Raw genomic sequence first — 10,077 nt, forward strand, 5'->3', positions numbered from 1 at the left:
CCGCCGGCTAACAAGCGCCGGACCACCGGTCCATACAAAGATACTCTACTACTATGTGTAGGACACAGGCAATCAAGCCTCGTACAAGTACTTGGCTTCAGCTACTGTTCGTCTGAGAAGAAGTAATGGGTGCCAGCTAGCCCATCCGCCAGGCGGTCGGGGCCCCTGATTTTAGCTTGCTCTACCTTCAGTTCTCTGCACCGCACTCCAGATCGTCTTTGGATCCATCCGCCCCACGGACACTGTTGCTCACCGGATTCGCCCCCATCATACGGCGTGAATTCAAGCGTCAGGCGTCACTGCATCTCTTTGCAACGTCATTTATCATCGCGGGCGTGATTGTGTGGTGCAGTCTGTCCGGCTTGTACGTGATAGCGTGATGCAGTAATGCGTAGCGAAACGATACGGTACCAGGGGCTGCATGCCTGCATCTTGCACCAGCGGCAGGAACACTAGGACAGTACGCAGGCTGTGAGCTGTGGCGGCCACTAGATCCATAGTACACGAGGAGACTCTCACAGTCTCTCACTCCTGTTGCTTCCCGTGCCACTGTGGTGGATCCAGGAAGACGAAGGACAGCCAGCTTCTGCAAAGGCACCACCGTAACAGCGAATACCTTTCCTGTTTGTCGCGGAAAGGCATCTCATCGCCTGCATTCGGAACTTGCGCATGGGCAATTCTTTTTTCTGCTTTTGCCTTGCGCGGCAGAACAGGCTAACAACAAAATTTTCTGTTGATGAACTGGGTGTTCCTTGTCTGTGTCTGTGTGGAACCAGGCTTTGGATATGCGCTTAACCGTTAATCTATGCTGTGGCAGGTTACGAAAAGCCAAGGGCTATCCACTAGGGCGCACATGCCTTGCTCATCGATCGCGGCGTCCGTGAATCCATCGGTCTGGTCCGGCACGAAACATGGTCGTGATGTGGGCGGCTGGCACGTGAACGGCGTTCTTATATTGTTTACGTTATTATTGTGGTAAGCAGATTGCTCATATCCACCATAAGACTAAAAAATTAATATTTAGAAGATTTTGGAGATGAGAGAGATCCAGGAAACTATCAATCCTTTTCTAATACCAAAATCTTTTTGGCAATTATTAAAAACTCACCTCCTCTCCCCTTAATGCAGAGGAGAAGCAAGGCGCTACAACGCTCTCTCCTATCAACGGTTATTGTTGGCGCGTTGAAGTTTCTAGCTGCAATGCAGAGAAGCAAGGCGCTACAACGCTCTCTCCTATCAGCGGTTATTGTTGGCGCGTTGAAGTTTCTAGCTGCCGCCGCAGCGAGCAGAAAACAACGGGCACCTCCACCTTGCAACATGGCCGTGAGGAGGAGTGGCTCCGTCCGCGCTCCTCTTCACCGGCTCCATCACCGGCGGAGCGGCGAGGAGCTAGCAGGCGCCGTTGTGGCATCTCCACCTCGCGCCATGGCCGTATCGGTGTTTACATCCAGCAACCTACCGAGAGGGTATTCGAGGTAGTATTTTATGCGTGGGGCTTGCCGAGATCAGGAACTCGATGGTGAACTCGAACACACGATTTAGACAGGTTCGGACCGTTTATGTCGCGTAATACCTTACGTCCTGTGTGTTGATTGGATTGTATTGATTGAACTTGTTTGGAGGGGATCCCTGCCTCGCCTTATAATACCGGGGGCAGGGTTCCAAGTCGGTTGTTTACAAGAGTACTAGCTGGATTCGACTAGAGAGTCCTACTCTAATTGCTACGAGTAGTTTCTTAATCTTCGACTAGTTCTTGTCCTCCACATAGACCACGTTGTCCTGCACCGTAGTCTCCATATCTGACATGTCTCGGTGTACAATCCCGTATTGTAGGACTGTCCAAACCTTCCGGTGGGTTCATAGATGTATGGCCGACAAGCCCCTGAGTACTTTTTAGTCAAATGTAGCAGTCCCGAGTAGGTTTGTTAGGTTTGTCCGACTAGTTTGTGATACTCTTCGAGTACTCCGCCGGATCTTAGTCTTCAAACGCACTCGAGTACTACCATGCGGCTAGAATGTGCTCAAGCCTCATTTAACTTAGTCTTGAATCTTGAATATTACATGGAAGTGCGATAAAAATCGCACATGGAGTAGCCCCCGAGCCTTATGTTGAATCGAAGAATCAGACTGAGAGTCAATCTTGTAATTTCACATCTCTTTTAACTTGGAACCTAAAAGAAAAACTTTTTAGCCAACGGGCACGTAGCATGTAGCCCCCGAGTCGTTACACGACTAGTTTGGGTATAAGGATGAACCACTGGTCAACGTGATCATTTGCCAACAGTAACCTTATCCCTTTCCAAGCAAATTGGAAACTGCCAACAATAACTTCGAGCTTCTTAAAAATGGAATATTCCCGTTAATCTCACCGTTGTTAACTGCACCACGGTTATAAATAATGGAGGAATTCATCCCTTCCGTTTTACCTGAGCCATTTTGCCTGTTCGTCTTCCACACTGTAGCCCTAGTGCCACCGCTTGCCATTCTTGAGCTCGAGTGCCACCCTTTCCCCTACCTTAGCCCTCGAGCATATGCGCAAGAAGACCCTTGTTGTAGCATGCATGGGGACGAAAGCGTCGTCCAGCAAGGCGGTAGAAACCAAGAAGAGGAAGGCCGTGAAGAAGGAGAAGGAAATCCAATTGCCGGCAATGAAGTATGGCAAAATGGACCAGACGGCTCTACCAAACCAAGCCTGCACCTAGAAGAAGTCCGTGATGAAGGAGGCGGACATCCAAACGTATGTTGATGCCAAGCTTCCCCAGGAGCAGAACTTCATCAATTGGAGGGAGGCCTTCGGCAACCTCTGGCCTCTGGAGAGCTACACCCACAAGACGGTGATCTTCGCACATTTCATTGAGCGAGGTCTGGCTCTCTCCACCTCTAATTTCTTTCGTGGGTTGTTGAGATACTACAAATTGGAATTAGTTCACCTCAATCCCAATTCAATTATGTACATAGCAATTTTTGTGCATTTGTGTGAGGCATTCCTTGGGATCCAGCCCCACTTCCAGCTCTTCCGGAAGCTATTCAGAGTGAAGCTCCACCCCAAACTGGAACACACCGAAGTAGTCAGGGGGAGGCATCCAACTTCGGGAGAAGATCAAAATCTCGTATTTGGAGAATGAGATGATTGATTCCCACTCAGGCTAGAAGGACAAGTGATTTTACATTGGAAATCATGAACCACGACTTCCCAAGGTGACCGGCCACCGCCCAGTGTGGAATAACCGGTGGTTGGACGAGCCTAACCACGGAAACAGCCTTGAGAGCTATCTAGTGATACCTCGAGTAGCAATCAAGGAAACAGAGTAGAGCACATCCAGCCATTGAGTCGATAATTTGATCAATCCTAGGGAGCCCAAAGGGATTCTTTGGACAATGCTTATTGAGGTCCATGTAGTCGACACACATCCTCCACTCATTGTTATTTTCTTCCGCACCAAGACGAGATTGGCTAGCCACTCTAGATTATAAACTTCTTTATGAAGCCACCCGCGAGTAGTTTGCTCAACTCTTTTTTGATTGCTTCCGTTCCTTGTTAGGCGAATCAACGTAGTCGTTGTCGCTTTTGTATGGCTTTGGGATCCACATTGAGTGAGTGCTCAATCAGCTCCATGGGTAGCCCCGGCATATCTGATGGCTTCCATGTAAAGATGTCTCGATTGGTCTGGAGGAAGCTGACGAACGCGTCTTACTATTTGGGGTCCAGCCTTGAGCCGATCAGGGCTGTCTTGGAGCTATCACCAGTCTCGAGGTCAATGGCTTTGATGTCGACTTCGCTTGCTGGCTTAACCTTGGTTGCCCCTGACTTCTTCTCTAGGGTCTCGAGTTCTACTGGAGACAAATTTTTGGAAGCAGCAAAGACTTGCATCATCGAATTTGGCACCTGAGTAGTCGCTGCCAACTCCACAGCTTCTGTGTCGCAGTCGTAGGATCTTTTCAAGTCTCCATGCAGGGAGAGTACTCCCTTGGATCTCAGCATTTTGAGTACTAGGTCCATATAATGTGAGATGGCCATGACCTTGGCCAGTATAGGTCTTCCGAGGATAGCGTGATACGTAGTTTCAAAATCAGCTACCTCGAACTGGATGTACTCAGTCCAGTAGTGGTCCTTAGCCCCGATGGTAACTAGCAAAACCACCTGACCAAGAGGTACAGCCACGTTGCATTTTCTTGAATTTTGTTTATTTATTCCAATTCTCTTCTGATCTTATCTTTACCACCCAACTAGATAGCGAGTCCCAATGGAAATCATGAAGATAGAGCTAATGAAGGTGACCTCAACATTCCACCCGTAGGCCCATAATATAAGCGTAAGATGTTAGAGTATATGACAACACAAATGTAACAACCTAGATTAACTTAGCCGAGATTAATCCTAAGACAAGTCCCTAATCTGGTTGACTCAGCCTTCCTTGAGTCATACCGACTAAGTCTGGTTTTCAGCCCGACCTAGCGTCTTGAGACCAGTTTATCTTTGGAAAGTTGAGCCGAACGTCCAGAAACCTCTGTATAGAAGTTGGAGAACGAAGTTCCTACCACAACTTTGTTAATTGGACCTTGATCCAATTCGCCTCCAAAGATTCCCAAATCTGCGGCTATAATCAGCCCCGACCCCTGAAACCCAGCAAACCGTCATTTTTCTCTAAGTCCTGAGAATAGGCGTTCCTCCAAACTTTGGAGCTTTGGATCTCTAAATTCACCGAATTTTTGAACTTGGTCCAATTACAAGAGTTGGACTTTGGCCTGAGTACTACAACTCTTGTTAAGGGAGTCAAAGTGGTGCAGTTTGAAAATCGGGAGATCCACAGGCTGGAAGATGGGCCCGGCAAGGAATCCCGCGGATCTATCGAAAAAGAGCGCCAGAGCGCACGTGCGCCCTGTTTCAGAACGCTGCCGCTGCGTGGCGTGACCTCACCGGTGAGCGCCGTCTCGCCCAGTCGCCGAACGCGACAGGATGGATCAGCGCACCTCTTTCCTAATCGCGCGCAGAAGCGCCCTGCAGACTTTTCCGCCCCGTCTCGTCACGCCCGAGACCTCGCCGGCCGCGCCAGGCGCCCTGCCGCTGCCGCGCCAGTACCGTCTCGCCTCCCACGCACATCGCCTCACTCGGATCCCCGGCCGCGTGCCCCAACGCCTTCCGGCCCTTCCGTCGCACCTCAGTTGCGCTGCCCACGCGCGCGTCCCGCGACGATACCACCTTCGCCAAGCACTACCCGAGCAGTGACAACACTTTTCCCCCGCCTCGTCAGTAGTGTGCCCCGGCAGAGCCGCTGGTCCCGCGCATGCTCGCGTCACATCGCTCGTCCTGTCATCTCGCCTGCAGCGCCCTCGCCTGCAGTGCACCCCCTCCCTCCTGTCCGCCGGATACCAAGTCGCCGCACCTAATCCTGCGCTTGACGCGACAAAACCGCGCTTGCCTAGCGCTGTCTTCCTTGCCCAATGCCGTAAGATCCTGTCCCCGAATCTCTACTTCTCCGGCCAATGGAGATGCTGACCAATCGTCGCCGCGGCAGAGCAATCCTTTCTCCTTCGATCTTATCCTCGTGCCGCTCGAGCTCGTTCACTTCCGCGCAGCTATAAAAAGGGTACCGAAGCCTCCTACCGGAGTTCCCTTCGCCACCACCACCTTCGCCGCACTGCTTGCTTGTTCTTCTCCATCACACCCGCCGCCGCACACTCCTCTACATCACGCGCAAGTGCCGCCACTTGAGCTCGCTGTGGAGCTCTCTCTCCGCCCAACGCTAGAGTTTGCTTGTTACCCACAAGAAGCACCCCCACCGTCGGACCTCGCCGCCACCCGAAACTTGGCGCCTTTTCTCGTTCTGCCTCAGCTTGTTCCTTTCCGGTCCCTAGACCTCGTCTTTAGGACCAAAGGTGAGCTGCCGACCCCTGTCCGTCTCGCTCGACCCCTTCCAGCTCGCCCGACCCCTGTCCGTCTCGCCCGACTCCTATCTGTTTCGCCCGACCCTGTCCGTTTCGCCCGACCCTGTATGTCTTGCCCGACCCTTGTCCGCTTCGTCCGAGGGCTCGGTTGTGTCATGTGTTAGATTTGATGACCCCGGTACAGTTATTCCTTAGGTCTAAGAGTCAGATCGTGAGTTTTTCCCGATCTGACTCTTTTATCTTGTTCTAAATCAATAGAAGCTTGGGAAATTCATCTTAAATCAAGGAAAAAAATCAGAAAAATGTGAAATCACTTGAGTTGGAATCATCTTTTTGAGTAGAATCCAATAAAGTGGATTTCACACTTTTCCTGTAGTTTTGCTACAGTTTTTGGGCTAAATCCTTGCAAGTGTTGTTGAAATAACCGTCTAAGTGTTTTAACCCTTGCATTTGCATTCCGTGTAGAGCTAAACCTCGCTGACGGCACGTATGAGCTGCACCCGGTGCTAGAAGATGGAGTTGTAGCCGAGTTGCCACCCGTAGGAGCTGAAGCCGAAAGCGCCGAAGACCAGTTTGCTTCCACCCCGCTCGAAGGCAAGCCCCAGAGCATAACCCAGTCTTTTTAAACTTGCGCATGCTTTCATTTGTATGTAGGTGCATTTACGTTACAGGAGTTGTTTGAAACCATAGATGCATGACTTAGTTTCCTTGATCCGAACACTAGTATGATAGGCCGAGTAGTTGCAGTGCTTAAACAGGACTTGGTAAAAGTCGAGTGATTCCATATCACTCGCGAGTTACAGGAGTTGCTTGCTCTCCTTTCGTTACAACTATAAGGACGATGGACGGGGTAGGGTCTTGTGAACTATTTTGGTGGTCGGTGGATTACCTCGTCTGTCTACATGAAATTGGTTTAAGGTCGAAAAGTGTTGGTGTTCGTCTGTCTTCTAATCTCATATCTAGTATGGGATGGGGAAGCCTAGTACCTGATTGAACTAGGGCGTGGATTATACCCCTACTGTCTCTGGAATGAGGTTCCCATGGTGCATCATGTGGGTGCAAGTGCGGTCATAGTCCGGCAAGAGGTCGGGACTGTGGAGCATTGCATGCCAAGGGAAGTTTGGACCTGACACGCGCCTGGGAATTGATGGGGACAACCGACAAAGGAAGCGACCTTCGTGGTGCGCAGATGTCATGCATGCATGGTTAAGAAATTCGAATCGATTCGTCTGCATCTCACAGTTTGGGACTGCTTGATCACTATGCTACACTGAGTAAGAATGAAACTTGATGATGACGTAATATGATTTTCTTGTCGTAAATTGCTTGGAAATCTTTGCTTGTTTAGTATAGCTGCTAACTTAGTTGGTAAATGAACTTAGATCTGGGAGCTAAAAGAGTTAAAATATTGAAAGTAAGGACCTACTGTAGTAGCTTTTGGCAAAACAAACCCCTCAGTCAAAAAGTCTTGCATGTCTAGAGGTTGGTGGAGTAGTTCCCATCGGTCGGTTAAGTCTTGTTGAACATAGTTGCTCTGCCTTGCTTGTGGAACATCTTTCAGGTGAAGTTGGAGTCCCTAAGTTTTCCACTTTTCCGCTTGTGGCACTTGGCCTCCCTAGCTTCCGTCTGGGTGGATAGTCGAGTGGGATCCCTCCTCGAACGGTGAGGATAGGGACCAGTGATGTTAGGATCGGCCTCATCCGTAATATCCGACCCGGCAATATTCGACCCGGCGTTAGCTTCCGCTGATTTATTTTTTCCGCTGATTAAGAACTCCGTAAAATTTTGATTTACGAATCAGTGTTGTATTCACCACGGCATTGATCACGCCACCACCGTCCGTCCGCCAGTTCCGACGGCAGCCAGCCGCGGGTGGTGGTGGTCCCCTCCATTACTCCCCGGCCTCAAAAGACGACAACCGCTTCCCGTGCCCGGCTGCCCCAGCGCGCGGCGAGAATCCCCACACCCCTCACGGCCACGGCCCAATATGGCCGCTTCATCCAGATCCATGAGACCGCTCCCCAAGCTCTCCCCCTCCCACCTCGTCCCCCTCGACCTCTCCACCTCCTGGTGCTGCACGCCCCACGGCCTCGGCGCCCACGCCCCGTCCGCCTCCTCCCCCGCCCCCGCCGCCGCCGACCCCATGGATCCCCCGCCCACCGGCTCCTCCTCCTCCTACGCGACCCCGCCCCCGCCCTCGTACGCGCCGTCCTACCCCTCCAGCTACACCAAGTTCAACTCCGCCCTCAACGCGGGGCTGCTCAACCCCATGTCCCCGCCGCCGCTGCCGCTCGACAAGACGCGCTCCAGCCCCACCCTCTTCGACATGATGGCCAACGAGCAGGACTACCACCCCCGCACCGCCGCCGCCGGCGTCCACTCCATCCCGGCCCCGCCGCCCCAGCACCCGCACCACCAGCTCCAGCCCGCGCGCTCCATGGACCGCCAGGTCATGCTCCAGGACCGCATCGCCGACCTCATCGGCAGCTGCAGCCCAGGGAACCAGTTCAACGACGCCGACTCCTCCGACGTCCGCCTCACCCTCACCTCCAAGGACGGCCTCTCCGTCACGCTCTGCGTCCACCGCCACATACTCGTCGCGCACAGCAGGTTCTTCGCCGCCAAGCTCTCCGACCGCTGGTCCAAGCAGCAGCGCACGCTCCCGCACATCGTCGAGATCTCCGACTGCGACGACATCGAGGTCTACGCCGAGACGCTGCGCCTCATGTACTGCAAGGATCTCCGCCGCAGGCTCATGCGGGAGGATGTCAACAAGGTCCTTGGCATTCTAAAGGTACCACCACCTTCTCTGCTTTCCTCCTCTCTCTGTGTGTCTCAATTCCCTGGGTTGGTGCTCCATTTTGGCTCATAACTGATCTATTTGTGCCTTTTACAGGTGTCCGCAGCCATTGTGTTCGATGCTGGGGTGCTATCTTGCTTGGAATATTTGGAGGCTGCGCCGTGGGCTGAGGATGATGATGAGAAGGTGGCGGCATTGTTGACGCAGCTGCACCTCGAGAACTCGGGGGCTGGAGAGGTGCTCAAGAGGGTGTCACTGGAATTGGCCCCTTCAGCAGTGGTTGAGGAGGCAGAGGTAGGAGGGAGTTGCAGTGGCGGTGGCACTGCTGGAGGTGGCGAGGAGGTGTTGCTGAGGCTGCTGCAGGTTGTCCTGGAAGGGAAGGACGAAAAGGCAAGGAGGGAGATGAAGGGGCTGGTGTCCAAAATGCTCAGAGAGAACAGCAATTCCCGTGGCGGAGCAATTGGTGGCGACCTCCGCAAGGAGTCACTCTATTCGGCGTGCAATGGATGCTTGTCCTTGCTGCTCGAGCAGTTTGTTAGAGCTGCAGGGGGTGATCATTCAGAGGTGTCGCAGATCGCCAGGCAAGCTGACAACCTGCATTGGATGCTCGACATCCTTGTTGAGCGCCAGATTGCTGAGGAGTTCTTGAGGACATGGGCAATGCAGACTGAGCTAGCAGAGATGCATCGCAAAGTGCCAGCAATACACCGCTATGAAGTGAGCCGAGTGACGGCAAGGCTCTTTGTCGGGGTTGGCAAGGGACAGATCTTGGTGTCGAAGGAGGCCCGTTGCCAGCTCTTGAGCACCTGGCTAGAGCCCTTCTATGAGGACTTTGGATGGATGCGGCGAGCATGCAAGGGGCTTGACCGGCATCTGATAGAGGACGGCCTGGCAAACACAATCCTGACACTGCCTCTGGCAACTCAGCAGGAGATCCTTCTCGCATGGTTCAATCGCTTCCTTAACTCTGGGGAGGACTGCCCAAACATTCAGAGAGGGTTTGAGGTGTGGTGGCGGCGTGCTTTCTGGAAAAGGAATGCTGAACCAGAGCAGCCAGCCCGTTTGAGGATCACCGCAATCTGTGAGAACTCTTGATGACATTGATTCAAATTTGACATGAAAGGCGGAGGATGTTGTGATATAAAGGTTGATTTTGTGTGATCTGTAGTAGTGTCTAACTGTTTCACTGGGTTCTTTGTTATGTTCGATTTTAGGCAATTTGCCAATTACACATGTTATGTTTGATCTTGTGCAAGCAATGTATACCAGGTCCAATGTACCGCTATGCTGCATCCATTTTGAATCAAAGTGATGCACAGTGGTCATTTGCTATCTATCATAAGCAACAACTGAAGGGTTCAAACACAGTAGAAATTGTTTTAGTTTTTTCA

General features: G+C 52.1%; 1 protein-coding gene across 1 annotated transcript; it reads left to right on the top strand.

Annotated features, from left to right (window-relative positions):
* The first annotated feature begins 7,832 nt into the window (after nt 1–7,832).
* On the top strand, nt 7,833–10,077 carry LOC117865422 (BTB/POZ domain-containing protein At1g63850). The gene is made up of 2 exons (XM_034749618.2): nt 7,833–8,680; nt 8,783–10,077. Exons 1-2 carry the CDS (start codon nt 7,874–7,876, stop codon nt 9,779–9,781), a joined length of 1,806 nt encoding a protein of 601 aa, XP_034605509.1. The 5' UTR covers nt 7,833–7,873; the 3' UTR covers nt 9,782–10,077.

The sequence above is a fragment of the Setaria viridis genome, chromosome 7 (assembly GCF_005286985.2).
Source record: "Setaria viridis chromosome 7, Setaria_viridis_v4.0, whole genome shotgun sequence".
NCBI lineage: Eukaryota > Viridiplantae > Streptophyta > Magnoliopsida > Poales > Poaceae > Setaria > Setaria viridis.

What these genes read in the sequence shown, in the direction of transcription:
- LOC117865422 (XM_034749618.2), top strand. Translation starts at nt 7,874, where the DNA reads ATGGCCGCTTCATCCAGATCCATGAGACCGCTCCCCAAGCTCTCCCCC. An exon ending in AGGTCCTTGGCATTCTAAAG is followed by an intron (nt 8,681 to 8,782) that starts GTACCACCACCT and finishes TGCCTTTTACAG; the next exon opens with GTGTCCGCAGCCATTGTGTT.